The sequence below is a fragment of the Myxine glutinosa genome, chromosome 2 (assembly GCF_964187855.1).
Source record: "Myxine glutinosa chromosome 2, kmMyxGlut1.1, whole genome shotgun sequence".
In the NCBI taxonomy this organism is placed as follows: domain Eukaryota; kingdom Metazoa; phylum Chordata; class Myxini; order Myxiniformes; family Myxinidae; genus Myxine; species Myxine glutinosa.
Genome location: NC_136262.1, coordinates 177,365,690 through 177,381,631, shown reverse-complemented (window position 1 = coordinate 177,381,631; position 15,942 = coordinate 177,365,690). Strand labels below are relative to the sequence as shown.

The following is a 15,942-nucleotide window of genomic DNA, read 5'->3' as shown; positions in this document are numbered from 1 at the left end:
TGAGTGTAAATAAAAACTTCAATATGGAAATTACACCAAACAATCTGACATACAACAACGTGTATGGGGTGTAGTGAGAACCTCCCACCTCTTTTTAATCCCCTACCGGTTTCACAGAAGTCTCTCCGTCCATTCGCTTGCTCTCCGTCCATCTGTCCGTCCGTCTGTCCCAACTGTGGTTTTTCAGACTTTTTCCCCTCAACCCTTTAACATATTCAATTGAAACATGGTACATGGCTTTATTATGATAGATTACAGAACAAGTTCGCGTTTCAGGGCGTTTCATCAATTTTTCAGAGTTATGCCCTTTTCGGACTGAGAAAATATCACATCGGTAGGGGACATGTACCGCAAAGTTATTCTCCCTCTTGTTGGAGCTGCTGTGGTCGTTTTAAATGTCAGTTTGTACCTATTACATGATCTGTCTGGGGGTCACTGTGATTAAATGGAGCTATTTTTTAGTGGCCACTTGTCCTCCAGTTCCGGTGGGTCCTTCACATCACCTCTGGTTATAACAGCAAGTACCCACTTCATTACTCTATTTTTTATTGTTGTTCCCTACATGTCGCTCTAATCTGGGAGCTGGGCCATCGCTCTGGGGTTTGGCGTGGGATGTGGAGGTGCTTTATGACACTTGGGGAGGGGGGGGGGGCATCTCTTGTCCCGCAGCCTTTAAGAGGTGGAGTACCAGTGAGGTAGGTGGTCGAGGGTTTCTCTGTTAGGTTCTGAGCCACAGACTACCACCCCATGCAAGAGAGCTCAGTTAGCAATGGAGTGCATGAGCGTGGCAGGTGCTCTGGAATATCACCCAAGGTGCGAATGTCAGTGGTACAGAGCAGCCAAGGTATGCTGAGTGAGCTAATTCTCTGTGCTTTGGCTGTCACAGCACATAACTCATGGTCCGCCATCATCTCTCCTGCAGGGACATGTCTTGAGGCCACTTGATCTCCTCATCCCAGCATTTTGATTTGTTGTTTTGCCAGTGCACAATTCCTGACCTAATCCATTTGTTTTCTACACACATGTGACCATAACTTGGTTGTTGCCTTTGGCTTATCTTATTAGTGATCAATAAGTATGTGTTTTGTGTCCTTCTTCCATTGAGACTTCCTGCCAGGATTCTCGCTATGTGCCACTGTACTTAACAAGTTCTTTATAGTATTATGTCTACTAGCAACGGTACCCGCCCTACGGGTGGGGCTTCAATTGGGAGGCCCAAATGAAAAGGTAAAATATCAGAAATTGAAGGCTTTTTTATTTTAAACGATTTATATAAACATCCGTTAAATCATATCACACGCAAATTATCAAAATCTAAACAGTATTTGTAGAATTTCAATAAAAGCCACATCACTGTTTATATCGGTAAATATTATTCCATCGTGTTTGGAAAAACTGGAAAAATTGGGATAACAATATAGCCTATTTTATTCCAGGGGTCCCAGGAATACCCACCCAAAATATCGTTGCGATCGATTCAGCCGTTTTTGCGGTACCTTCGAACGGACGGACAGACATTTAGTGAATTATAGTGAAATTATCTTTGATTACCATTATCTTTATTAATCTGTATAATATTAGCATTTGGAGGAGGGGTGGTGTTAGCATAGCAATAACTGTTGGGTTCACTTGGAGAGCAAACCCCGCCCTCGCGTTCAATTAAGCCAATCACCGCATGGCAATCTTGAGGGGGAGGGAAGTTGGGCGGAGCTGCTGCCTGCGCTTGAGCATGTATCAGTCACATACTGTACATGTTACAATATATTCCAAGTACTTAATTGCCGGTAATGATTATAACATGTTTGTAAACAAGTAACATAAAGTCTTATGAAATCCGAAAAAACAACAGTGACAGTGAGGGTCGAGGCCATCAGGCCTATGCTTTAGCTACTCTCATTGACATCATAAGGTTACTTGTCTAATTCCCGTTACGCTTCCATTTCTTGACATCAAATCCTAAGGAAGTTCATGTACAATGATAAACCAACTGCGATTCACAAAGGTTTTGTTTCGATGATGTGTACACTGTCGGTTCGGTTTAAAATGGGTTTCCATGCCAGATTGCTCATGAGAGATGCCAGTTTACTTCCGGATCTCCATGTCGTCCATTGCTCAGATGTCAGTGGACAAGTTTAGCTTTCTGTGCAATGCTGTAATGCAATCATGAGGTACGATCTGTGTTTGCTTTCTTTGACTATAGCCTTCGACCACACCGGACGGCTCTAAGCCCCTGGACTGCGACATTAAGGTGAGAGGGAGAGTGAACTGCAGCAACTGCAAAGACCTCCTCCTCTTGTTTGCATTCCCAACTTCCATTTATTTTGAGATTCCCAGCTTTTTTCATTGTTATTCAAAACTGCTTTTGTGTCGTGTTTGTTCTTTGATTTCGTACTGCGTTGTGACCTTTGCTGGCAGAAGCTTGTGTAGTCATCCTCGAGTTTGCTTGGACATTGGAAGGATGTCATTTTTATTGGAAATTCATTGTATCCATCGGTGTTAAAAAGCCAACTACATATTGCATATATACATGTGGAATGGGGTCTACATTAACCCCTTCTACCCCTGGCCACATTGACTATATCTTTCCATCACACGGAATGTTCATCGATTGATGATCGGAGACACCAGCAGCCGAGTCAGACATTCTGTATATTGCATATGAAAAATAACTCAGGAGTCTTGTGTTGGTTTTAAATTCTGACATTTTAACATACTAGGGCGTGCCCGTACGTGGGTGCAAAAAAACATGCGTGCAAACAACAACAACAAAAAAAAACTTTGAAACCACGTGGCAGTAACGACCACAGAACCCCCCCCTCTATTTACATGAAATGGTTTGGTCCATTCGCAAAGCCAAAGCGAACGGCTTGCGAGTACGGTAGAACCCCCCCCTCTATTTACATGAAATGGTTTGGTCCATTCGCAAAGCCAAAGCGAACGGCTTGCGAGTACGGTGACCATACCTTGGGAACCACTTGTCCGATTAATTTCAAACCTTGAAAAGGCACATCCTCGGGTCCCCAGCAATATACCTGGCAAGTTTCAAGTATATCGGACCCGTGGTTGTCGAGAAACAGCGGTCACAGACAAACACACACACAGACACACACACATACACACAGAGATTACTGGAATTATAGATAGACTAGGGCGTGCCCGTACGTGGGTGCAAAAAAACATGCGTGCAAACAACAACAACAAAAAAAAACTTTGAAACCACGTGGCAGTAACGACCACAGAACCCCCCCCCTCTATTTACATGAAATGGTTTGGTCCATTCGCAAAGCCAAAGCGAACGGCTTGCGAGTACGGTAGAACCCCCCCCCCCCCCTCTATTTACATGAAATGGTTTGGTCCATTCGCAAAGCCAAAGCGAACGGTTGGTAAATAAATCGCCATAGCTCGGTAACTACTTCTCCGATTAATATGAAACCTTGAAAAGGCACATCCTCAGGTCCCCAGCAATATACCTGGCAAGTTTCAAGTATATCGGACCCGTGGTTGTCGAGAAACAGCGGTCACAGACAAACAAACACACAGACACACACACACACACAGAGATTACTGGAATTATAGATAGATGCGATATGTTATTGGCTCCCAATGTCTTGAGGCTCCCAATTTCATCTCACCTTGCACCCCCATTGCAAAGTACACTCATGTTATCCTGGGTCATTGCTCTGACACCTCATTTTACAATCAGAAGTTAAAATAATGAGACAATGGAATAACGGAAGTTGGAAAGATAACGTGCTGAGAAGAGTCTGAATGGTAGACATCTTGATTCGATTTATACACAGACAGTGTTAACGGAAGTACATATAAACCAGGAGTATTAATGTGGATGTACGTAAACTGATACTAGGACACCAGCATAGTGCAGACACTGTGCCTTTGCCTTTTTATTGGAGATAGCATTAATTTCCTCCAAAAACAAAGATTTCCTCCACTTCCATGTGCAGGGCAAGGTTGGATTCAGTCATTCAGGCGTTCACAGGAGGACGGCTCTTTATTGATGCGCTCCGAGAGGTCAAAAGTTTTCAATAATGCAGATGGCCCCGCATAGCATACGCAGGCATCATCTGCCATTGGAGACTGGTTTGCAAAGGTAACTTGCCCAGAGCAAGTTCTGTCCGACGATGAGGCCCAAACCCTTAATCAATTCCAATTCCCCCCCTAAGTTTGGTCATTAAAGAAGATTGGATTCACAAAGCAGTTTTAGTGGGGGTCAAAGGGTAAGAACATGCACCATTCCTCCATCAAATGTTATCAGACATTATTCTCTTGATGACCCGAGGAGAGGTGGTGCACCTGTTGGGCAGAATTTAATTGTTGGCCAAGTGGTGTAAAACATTTTTGTCCCCCGTCGCACCGCGGAGCAAAAGGGGGGACTATGGTTTTCCCCTCCGTCCGTGTGTGCGTCCGTCAGTCCGTGCATGCGTGCGTGCATGCGGACGTGCGTGCATGCGTGCGTGCGTAAGCGAAGTACCAACTTCTAATCTGGTGTGTGGGTGTATCTAGGCATAAGGAAGAACTCTATTGAAAATTGGGTCGCCACATCAAAATCCAAGATGGCCGCCGCCATGTATGTCTGAACCTTGTGAGATGAATATCTTGAAAAATAAACGAACTACTAACTTCTAATCTGGTGTGTGGGTGTATCTCTGCATAAGGAAGAACGCTATTGAAAATTGGGTCGCCACGTCAAAATCCAAGATGGCCGCCGCCATGTATGTCTGAACCCTGTGAGCGAAATATCTTGAAAAATAAACGAACTACTAACTTCTACTCTGGTGTGTGGGTGTATCTCTGCATAAGGAAGAACGCTATTGAAAATTGGGTCGCCACGTCAAAATCCAAGATGGCCGCCGCCATGTATGTCTGAACCTTGTGAGATGAATATCTTGAAAAATAAGCGAAGTACCAACTTCTAATCTGGTGTGTGGGTGTATCTAGGCACAAGCATGAACGCTGTTGAAAATTGGGTCGCCACGTCAAAATCCAAGATGGCCGCCTTGCGTCTTCCACTTTGTCAACTCACATCACTTCACCGACGGGGGACCGAGGCGTAACGCTTGTCCAATCAAGCGAAGTCTGTTTATGTAATTCAGGAAAACACTGTCCTTATGGGGTTATCAGCCTCCATGGGGACAGAAGATGAACAGATGCCATAGGGAGTGATCCGTCCAAAGATAATAACCCCAAAGAGTAAGTGACACACCGTTTGAATGTCTTGAGGAACTAACTGAAATCGGAGGGGACCTTGTATGTCATGGATGAAAAGCATACTATTGGAGGCATGGGGTGTAAAAATAAATAAATAAATACATCTCAGACCTCTTGCTTAATGTTTGTCAGCATCAGTCCTTGCATTTTGTGGAAGAATCGTGTTGTATTTATTTGACCAGGGCAAAAGTCAAAATCTGTGCATGACCAAATGGTTACTGAGCAAGATAGACTTGAAGAAGGAAACTCATCGACTGTATTAGTTTGGTAATAATCAGAATCAGAATGATTGGTTGATGGCTGAGTGGACCTCCAAGTCGATTGGTCCTGGTGCTATTTTTATGCATCAGATTGATTTTCTCCATTTCCCAAACTGATGGAGGTAGGTAGTTCAGCATGAAGTTCCTTTCGCAGAAGCATATCAAGGCTAGCCAAGGTGGGATGGATTGAGGACCCAATGTTTGTGTCGAAGATTCTTGACATGCATTTTCAGTATCAGCTGCAAGTGTGTACTCGATCTGACTATTTCTCTGTGAACTTCTTTTGATGTTTTCATGTTATATTTTGTGCTCGCTGCCCGGCCCTGACGATGTGCTGCCTTTTTCACAGTGCTACTTGGACGGGCCTTATGGCACACCAACTCGACGCATCTTCCTGGCTGAGCATGCGGTGCTTATCGGTGCTGGGATTGGCATAACTCCTTTTGCTTCCATCCTTCAGAGCATCATGGTCAGGTACTTTAAAACATAAAGATTGTTATCAATCGTCTCAATATCATTGTTTGTTTGCTTATACCTCTAGAGATTATGGTAAAGTGTTCAGATTTCTTTCTTATTTTTTGTATACAAGATCGGGGCTCGTGTAAAAGCTAACATCAATCGCAAAAAAAAAAACGGACACACAAAACATGCAATAAAGGGGGCGGGAGACAAGATGGGGAGGGAGAGGGAAGCATACAAGTACAGCAGCAGATAACAGGGACATCGGGAGATCTATGGGAGGGAGAGAGCTTGGGGGGAGGAGGCATGGGAAGGGGGTGGGGGGAGAGGTATAAAACACATGGACACTGCTAGAACTTCCAGGAAAGAAGTCGGTATTTCAAAAAAAGTGGATCTGGGGGTAAATTAACGGGGGTAGAAAAGATCAAGGTTTTGCACGGGGGTAGACAAGAGATGGTGGTGAACAGCTGTTTTAAAGACCTGGAGGGAGGAGTGGGATTGAAGAGAGTGAGGGAGTTTGTTCCAGAGGCGGGAGTAAAGAGGAATGAAAGAGTGAAGGTGAGCAGAGAGTCTTGATTTTGGCAGTTTAACCATAAGAGGGTTGCTGACAGATCTTGTGTGACCTGAAGGAATATTGGGGGGACAGAGCACAGAGAGAGCTGGTCGAGCAAGGCCGAAGAGGAGTCGGTAGAAGACAGAAAGACCACCAACCTGCCTGCGGTGAGAGAGTGGAAGGCCCTTGGAGTTAGCCAAGGAAGGACTTCGCACGACGGAGGATGCCCAGTCGGCGACTGGCTTTGGAGGCCAGCTTGGAAATGTGGTTTTCCCAGGAAAGATCATGGCAGATAGTGAGACCCAAAAGCTTGAGTCACAGAACTTCTTGGAGAGGATTGTTCAGAAAGTATATGGGAGGGTTGTCCAGTCGGTCTTTTCGGAGAGACAGAGTAAGAGTGTGAGATTTGTGAGGATTGAAAGAGAAGTTCCACTTGTTTGACCAGTCTGTGATTTTGTCCAGGTCTGCAGAGAGTGAGGAGGCTGCAGACTTCTGGTCTGAGGGATGAGGATGTTTTTCTTTCCCCTTCTTACTGTCTTTGAGCTTGTATCCAGCTTGTTCATTCCTTGTGTCTTCCTACCCTACCTGTTTCTCGTTTTCTTCCCCTCTCACATTCTTTCTCCAAGTGGTCCTCTATTGTATCCCGCTACCCACATGTTGGTGTTTTCATGGTGTTTTTTCTCATGTTCAGTGCTCTTCTGTGATTACCTTCACCACCGAAGTTGGATGGAGGTTGTCTTTTCACCCCTATCTGTTTGTTACTTGCTATTGAGTATATTGGTTGGTCTTGTGCATTATTCTGTCTGTTTGTCTGTCTTTTTGTCTGTCTGTCTGTATGTCTGTATGTCAATCGCCTACAGGTCACAATTTGAAACCGATCTTTATGAAACTTCAGCAAATGATAGAGTTGGCCATAAGGAAGAAGCCTATTGATTTTGAGGTCAAAAGGTCAACATAGGCCAAAGGTTGTCAACAACTTTGTCAAATTTCTAAAACTTTCCATTTTCATCCGATTGACTTAAAATTTCAAGAGGATTTGCATATTAGGTCACTGAACTCAACCACCAATTATTTAGGGATTTTGCAAGTATCATGCTATTTTTCAAGTATCGTGCTCTGCACGACATATTTCTTGCTTGTCTGTTTGTTTGTGAACAAGATATCTCAAAACGTTGTGAACAGATTCAGACGAAATTTGGTGGAGAGATTGGGTATGTGACATGGACATAATGATGCGATTTTGGTGAACATCCTGGTCCGAATCTGGATCTCAGAAAATTTTTAAGTGATTCTTCACCATGGAGATACATAGTCAGGCAGATAGGTGTATCCATCATAAGAATTGTGGGTTTAGACGTACAAGCATGAAATTTGGCACAGTCATAGATAATAATCTAATGAATAATTCCAGATATGGACCCACCGCGAAAACGTCCTATGGTAGCCATGGCGGCCATTTTACAAAATGGCCGTTTTGACCGCGATTATTTTTTACCGGACGACACAAATGCTTCTTTATGTTCTAATGAAATGACTCTAGATACACATATATGCCATAATTGTATTCTCCAAATGACCACAATTTGCATTTGTGTTGCCAGCAATGTCAATTAACCCACCAAGCACTGTAACGGTAACTTATATTACTAGATAGTTCCAGTTTGATCTTGTTTATACGTCACAATTTTCTCCACCACACTGGCACAAAGCGGTACATTTCAAACTAGCTTGTTTGCACTTGCATCGTCCCTTGCAACCCTTTTTGCATTTACAACAAATCAGCTCCCTTGATGAAATGCTGGCTTCAGGAAGCATGGACCACAGGGGTTTCCAGTTGTGGGGATCGATCCATCCCCAATCCCCAGGTGAGGGCAGATCCATAACAACCTCTTCTCTCTTCTGTACTCTCTTCTAGGAAGGGGTTTCCCATTTCCTCTATTACTTCAACCAGACGTTTGACATGTTGAGTAAAGATTACCTGTGAACTACATGTTTGCTCATGGTGGCGTGTGTCTTGATTAATCCTTATTTTCCTTCCCTCCATGGATGCTTCAAACTCGGTAGTCATTCTAACCAGTTCCGGCCCAGCCACCATCCATCTTCTAAGAGCATTTGGATTTTGAGTGAGTCCAACAGCACCACCGTCACTCTTCACAGCAGCATTATTTTGCTCATGAGCCTGGTCAATGGCCATAGATGAGAAAACTCGTTTTGTCTTGTGAACTGTGAATTTGCCATTGGTGAATTCAGTAGCAATATCTGGGTGTGACTTGCTAAGACTCATCATGTCTCGAATGTGGACAGGCACCCATCGTGCATAGTTGGTGTGGTCCATGCTGAAAAACCATGGTGCAAGCTGTGTGAGGCTGTCCATGTACAGGGGGAAGTTTGCTGTCCTCAGTGACTTGACAAACGTTAAGAGGAGGACTTCCAGTTGAAGAGTGATGTGCCAGAATTGGAACTGTGGCACATCTCGAATTCGTTGACCACACCAGTCATCAAAGGATTCAGGATGGCTTTCAGACTCCAGAGACTCTGTGTAATGGGCGTAAGATTTTGTCAGTAGGATATATAAGCTGCTTGCTGTCACTTGATGCGCATGTCTGGTTCTTGTAACATGAGATGCATGCAGAAATGAATCTGCAGTTCCAGGAGAAGCAACTTTGGCCTGAACCAGGGCTTCCACCCATCCAGCATCTTCCAGCCAGTCTCCGATCACTTTTAGTCCAGCCATCTCTATATGCAGCCCTCCCAAGATGATGACGAAATGATTTCCCCGTACGTTGATGGCCAAGTCCACTGTATCTGCTTGGAGATGGTGTAGAGCGGTTGATCCACAACCACTCTACACCATCTCCACAAAAAAATCCACAAAAAGCGGCCATTTTGTAAAATGGCCGCCACGGCTACCATAGGACGTTTTCGCGGTGGGTCCATATCTGGAATTATTCATTAGACTATTATCTATGACTGTGCCAAATTTCATGCTTGTATGTATAAACCCACAATTGTTACACCTATCTGCCTGACTAACAGGGCCAAAAACGATATATTGCATGATATTTCAAAATGTTGTGGACGAGTTATGACAAAACTTGGTGGATCAGTTGGGTAGGTGACAAGACCAAGCCAAATATAATATGGTTCAGTTCCGAATCCATATCTGACCTATCAGTGGGATACAAAATGTAAACTGTTCAGTCTGGTGGAGGTATGCTCTCTACCGAGTGCTGTTCTAGTTGCATCATACAACCAGTGCAGTTCATCAGAATAATACTCTGTTTGTACAAGTTATTCCACCAGCCTCGACCTTGTATACAAAAACGTTAATGGGGTGTGGATATGCCACATGCATGATGGGCCAAATGGCATCGTCCTGTGTTGAAGTTTTCTTGTGTACCCAAGGTCGTAAGAGCTACCTATATCTGATCAGTGGATCAGACAAATCATGATTACAAAGAATTGCTTACACATCAATTTATCAAATTGCTGGGGGTCACATGTTCTTCAGGTACAACACACGGAAGCAGAACTGTCCCAGCTGTTCACACTCTTGGCTTGAGACTATGAAAGACCACGACATGAATCTGCGTAAGGTAACGATAAAAGCATTTCTGAACAAACCTACATTCAGAAAACAATCAGTGTATTCTAATCTTCTATTACATTCCAAATTTCAAGTGTCATAGCAAAGGGTATGAATACTTATGTCAATGTGATATTTCAGTTTTTTCTTTTTAAAAAATTTGCAAAACTTTCTAAAATCCTGTTTTCTCTTTGTCATTATGGGGTATTGAATGTAGATTGATGAGGGAAAAAATGAATTTAAACGATTTCAGCATAAGGCTGCAACATAACAAAATGTGAAAAAAGTGAAGGGGTCTGAATACTTTCTAAATGCACTGTATGTATATATATTGTAACGAATTTGAGAAGTGTAACGAATTTGAGAAAATGTAAAGAATGTGAGAATTATGGTTTTGTTGTGTGTAAATGGCACCCTCCGTAATGTAAAGAAAGGTCGAAGCTCGTCCTCTTAGTTAATTCCATAAACCTACACACAGGACACCATATATCCTTTTAAATAGTTAGTCCCTTATTCTATGTAGGTTAAGGATGTGTTTCCCAATAGTTTGACTCTTCATTGCACCGAATTAAATAAGAGTAGGCCCCTCCGACGCCCCATGGCAGCTTCCAAGTGCCAGGTTTGCCAGGTTTGCTGCAATTGACTCTTTAGCCACTTTGCTGCAATTGACTCTTTAGCCACTTTGCGGCAATTTCATCCCCTGTCCACTGTTTGCTGCATTTGACTCCATTACGCACGAGGTAACCAACGGAGTCAGCCAAGCGCGAGGAACAAGGCGTGGCTTTGCCAACGCGTCATCAAGAGGGGCGGGATCGGTAGCCCTCGCGACCAATCAAGGCCGAGGCGAGCTGACCGAGGGGCGTTTACAACGCACGCGGGTAAGAAACCCAAAAGCACGTTATAAAAGGACACGCGCGGGTTTCTATAGGGCTTTTTGGAGAAGATTGAGGTCCTGGAGAAGTCACAGAGTCCTGAGAAAAGATTGAGAGGTCCGGAGAAGATTGAGAGAGAGGTGCGGCAGATGCGCGATCCAGCTAAAGCAGCCAAGAGAGAACGAGACGTGAGGGGGTGCTGATACTGCAGCAATACGCCGAGACCCTCTAGGCCCTATTGCCGGTTGTGGGGACGCGGAGCTGCCAGCTGCTGTTCGCTTCGAGCACGGAACGTGGACCTCGACGGTGTGGAATTGCCCGGACCTTCCTGCCCTGCCATCGGCTTGGACCTTCTCCTCCCTCCAGTGATTCCTGCCATCATTTCCCCATGTAAATGTGATTGTTCGTCCGTCTTTCATGTTGTCTTGGGGTATTAATTAAGACTGCCATATATATAAGCTAATCATTGCACTATGTCTCCTGCTCCTTCCATTGCCTTATAAATCCTCTTTCTTTTCCTTTCTGCTTAGTGTGTATAAATAGTAATAAATCTTGTTATTCCCTACTTTGTCTTTACTACTTCATGCTCTTTCGGTCGCTTTAGAGGTTTCCATATTGAGTGTACGTGGCGCGATTCTGCCAACGTTCAGGATCGGGTTTAGTGAAGGCTAATGACTTGAACTTCGGGTTGCTAAAAACCGCTCGGCAACTAACTAGACCATCCAAACCGGGGTTCGAGCGGTACTTGTCTCCCTAGTCTGCGGAGGGACGGATAAAGGTATTCGGGATAAACCCTGGACCCATAACCCTGATCCGTTCCATCCCGCGGGATAGCGTTACAAGTACCAGGACTGGGGAGACGGCCAGCTTAACAGGACAAGGGGCTAATCACCCCTTGCTAACGGGAGAGCCGTCCCCCGTGTCCGTAACAATTGGTGTCAGGAGTGGGATTCGAACCTGGGACTAAATTTATTTAGCCCAAATTTTGGACACCAATTGTACTATTGGCCGTAACAATTGGTGTCTGGGAGTGAGATTCGAGGCCCGAACCAAATTTTTTATAACACCAAAAAAATTTGGTCGAAATTATGAGCGGCCAAAATTTTGTTTAACATCCCAAATTGAGTCGTGCCATGGACAATCAAGGCGATCGGATGCAGGTGGGCGAACTAGAAGAGGGGTTAGGGGTAACCCAGGACCAGAGGGAAGAAATGGAGGAGGAGAACAATGGCAATGTGGTTGAGGGAGTTTCAGGTGCACAAAATGGCGCCCTCGCGCACGTGGTTGGAGAGGCGCAAAATGGCGCCTCGCACAAACGCGCGGTAGCCGAGCCCGCTGTAGCAGCGGGCTTTAACATGCAGCAGTTTAACATGCAGCAGTTCATGACACAATGCCTGGCGTACATGGCCGAGCAGAGGGAAGAAAGGAAGAAATTTAGCAGGGAAATGAAAGAAATGGAAAACAGAATGAAGGCTGATAGTGAGAAAATGGAAAACAGAATGAGGGACAAAGCGAGGGGTACCAGAAACCAAATTAAAGAAATAACTGGGGAAGCGGAGAGGGACAGAGACCGCGGGTTGAGCGAGCAGGTCCCAGGGGTGCACGAGGAGGTAACGCGGGTCGAGAAGCGCTGGTTGAGCGAGGCGGAGGAAAGCGCGGGTACAATGACGGGTATAGAGATCGCGACCCGGGGTATGGGGCAGCCGGCGACCGCTGAGGTAGAAGAGGGAATTTTATTAAAGCCAACGGTCGTCGAGGGGAATAAAGAAAAAGCAGTAGTGGGTATAATTAAAATTGAAGAGACGACGGAGGTAGCCCAGGAATCGGAGGAAGGAATGGAAACTGTACAAAGTCCATGCTCACATCACGATGCTGTGCTTAAAAATCCTTATAAAGATTTGCAGGTGTTGGTGCAGGGAGGAAGAAGAACCCCGAAGGTGAGACGGGCTGTAGGTGGTACCGGGAGATTTTGTAAGAGGGGGTTTGGCGCGAAGAGAATTGTCGCGCGATTGGGGTCAATATGGCACCCGGGCGTTGGTGAAGGGTCCCGTGTGAGTGGAAATGGCGCGCGTGTGAGGAAAAAGTGTGCGTCGGCGAGTGGGTGTGTTATAAAGTGTGGGTGTGAAACCGAGTGCGAGCGAGAATGCACGTCGGGGTGTACGGAGTGTGACACAAGGAGTGAAAGCGATACGGAGTGTACGTGCGAGGGTGAGTGTGACACGGAGAGTAAAGTGGTGGTGGAACGTGTGCGAGGAAGCACACCTGAGTTGGTTGTGGCGCGAGTGCGAGGGAGCACATCGGAGCGCGGTAGTGGGTGGATGCAAGAGTGCACGCCCATGGTGAGTGGTACGGAGTACGTACCGAGGGAGAGTGCGCAAGACGGTGCGCGAGGTGTGTTAAGGGAGTGTGCGAATGGCGAGTGTGTGCGAGAGGTGTGGTGTGTAACAGGGAGTGCGTTGGTGGAATGGACGGAGTGTGTGGGATGCACTGGAGGTGCCGAGACGCCAGGTTTTGTGAGTGTGAAACGGGTCGCGTATGCAAGTGAAGCATCGACATTGAACGGGTTAGCGTTTAGGGCGACGGATAGCCGACGCGGGCGCTCGGTGCGCGTTGCGCTTTGTTGGATACTGGGCCCCGCACGGTTGAGTCCGGGCCTTGTCGGGCGAGGCGACCGGTCCGGTTCAGGGGCGAGTAGGAGGAAGCGGAACGGTGCCCCCTCGTGGGGACGGGGTTCCGACCGGGGGGGAGTGAGCCATCGGGCCCGGGACCGCAAGATACCGAGCTGCGATGATGCATGGAACCTCGGCCCGAGCATGCCTCCTCCCCAGAGTCGTGAATGCCGGACGGATCCAACTGCAGGCGACCAAACCACCCGAATTCATTGCTCGGCTTTGCGAAGCCGAGTTTTAATGATGTGACGATGCACCGAGGCTCAGATAAAGCGGTCTGTGATGATGATGATAGTGTTTTTGATCCGAAATTTAAAAAAAGTGAATAGAATTGGCAGTAATTGGAAAATTTTTGATTGGCTGGAATTGGATGAGCCAAATTGGTAGTGAGAGATACCCGATGTGGTGGGATGGCAACTCTGCCATCTCTCACAACGGGGGCAAAGGAGCAATAGATTTATGGGGTTTGGCAGTGAAAACTAGCCCGGGAGGGTTAGGATATAGTGTGTAGGGACCTAGAGATTGACAATAGGTAACGGTAAGGTTTAGGTAGTGACAATGATACCTGTAGTGGGGACGCAGGTAGATTAGTTTGGATGATAATGACGTGGTATGTGCTTAGTTTAAAGGGAAGACGGGGAGCACTAAGTTAGCAGGGCAACAGGTAGTTCAGATGATGCCGTGTGTGTGGTTAAAAGGTGTGATTGCACAGGTGTGCAACTGGACAGGTGTATGGAGCAGGGTTTGAGTGAGTGATAGTGATGTGAGTTGTGCTGACCAAATGGTCCAGGAAGGAAGGAGGGTGCAGGTGGCACCAGGTGAGATTGCACAGGTGTGCAACTGCAGGTGTATGGAGAATGGTTGTGTGGAAGACATGGAGTGTGGAATATATGGAGTATGGAATGGATGGTCGTGGAGTGAGTATGGTGGAAACTGTGGAGTGGAGTGGATGGTGCGAAGGTGTGGATGGGGGAAAGGAGGATGGACCCCCATCACGAATATCCGGGGAGGGTAGTGTAAGTGTTAGGTAGAGGGTACAGGTAAATTGTGGTTGGATATTGGCATCTGTGGTGCGTGGTGGAAGAATGGTGATTGAATGGGTGCATTAGTGTTGTGGAAATGGCTGGGCGTGTGGCCTGTTAGTGTGTGTAGTTGTATGGGCACTCCACCACTGTTAGGATGTCGGCCAGGTGAGGCCGCAGGTGGGCTCTGGGAGCCGGTAGAGTTGTTGTGGATGGGGCCCGAGGATCCGGAGGACGGACCCGGGTAGCCCAGTACCAGAGGGCACCGAGGGGTGACAGAGCCAGGAGGGGCCTTCCCCAGTTAGATAGGTTAGGTGAGGAGCAGGTAAGCTAGGAGGCAACTACAGTGGTGGAGGTGTGCAGGTGGGTAGACCTGCTGGGAGAGCTACACAACGCAGCCCGGAAATTGTGCAAGGGCACCGGGAGATGAATCGGGGGAGTGAGACCCCAAATTGAGAAGCACCACAGTTTGGTCAATGGGAATTGGTTTTTAGAACCCATAGTGTAAGTTGGCCAATGGATTGGCAGGGAAAGACCCCGGGTAGTGTAAAGTGTGTTAAAGTCATTTAGGAAGTAGTTAGGATTAAGAATCTCCTCGCACCATCTACATGCACTCACCTGAGGTGACAAAGCTCCACACCATGCCGGGGTTTGTTGGTTTTTATTATTTTTGTTGTGCAAATGTCTGGAATGTGAGACGCATCATGACGTGGGTGTGACATTGTGCTTTGTTGTTCCATCTCTCCCTCCTTATGAGGATTGATGATGAATTGGTGATGGCAAATTTGGTTAGAGGGATTGTGGTGACGAATTTGGTATTGGGGAAATATGGGGGAGACGTGACAGTAGTGACGAATTTGTAAATGTGTAGATTGTTGTAAATATGGGGTAAGGGCAAGGGTAGAGTACGTGACAGGGGGGGTGACGTACGGTAGGGACGAGCTTTTCTCCGCTCCGTCTCCATACGCACCTCGCCTTGCATTGCCTTTATTGATGTGTACCCTTGTGACCTTACCCCTCGCTCACCTGTCTTCCCCCCCCCCCCCCCTTGTCTCCCACCCGAGGACTGTGCGCCACTGGGCGTTGAGGGGAGCGTGCGGAGGTCGCCTTGTGTGCCAGGACCCTCGCAACCAGCATGCATTGAATTGATGGACCGCTGTTCTGCGGCCAAGTACCACTTGATGGACCCCAGGTTCTGGGGCAGGGCACCTCTGTTGAAGACCGGCCATAGTGGCCAGGGAATCTTGCTTGCGGACCTCGGTAAGGTGGCACCTATGCCAAACAGGTGCACCACC

At 46.6% G+C, this 15,942-nt stretch overlaps 1 protein-coding gene across 2 annotated transcripts in view; it reads left to right on the top strand.

Moving 5' to 3' along the window:
* Positions 1 to 15,942, top strand: part of NOX5 (NADPH oxidase 5) — a 178,373-nt gene that overhangs the window by 128,831 nt on the left and 33,600 nt on the right. Inside the window, exons 13-15 of one of the 2 annotated variants that reach the window (XM_068106729.2) lie at positions 5,836 to 5,960; positions 8,281 to 8,363; positions 8,563 to 8,756. In XM_068106729.2, coding sequence (XP_067962830.2) covers positions 5,836 to 5,960; positions 8,281 to 8,363; positions 8,563 to 8,621 — 267 coding nt within the window. In that variant the 3' untranslated portion in view covers positions 8,622 to 8,756. Of the gene's footprint in view, positions 1 to 5,835; positions 5,961 to 8,280; positions 8,364 to 8,562; positions 8,757 to 10,009; positions 10,095 to 15,942 lie in introns of those variants that run through there. The other variant, XM_068106728.2, reaches the window with a different exon arrangement.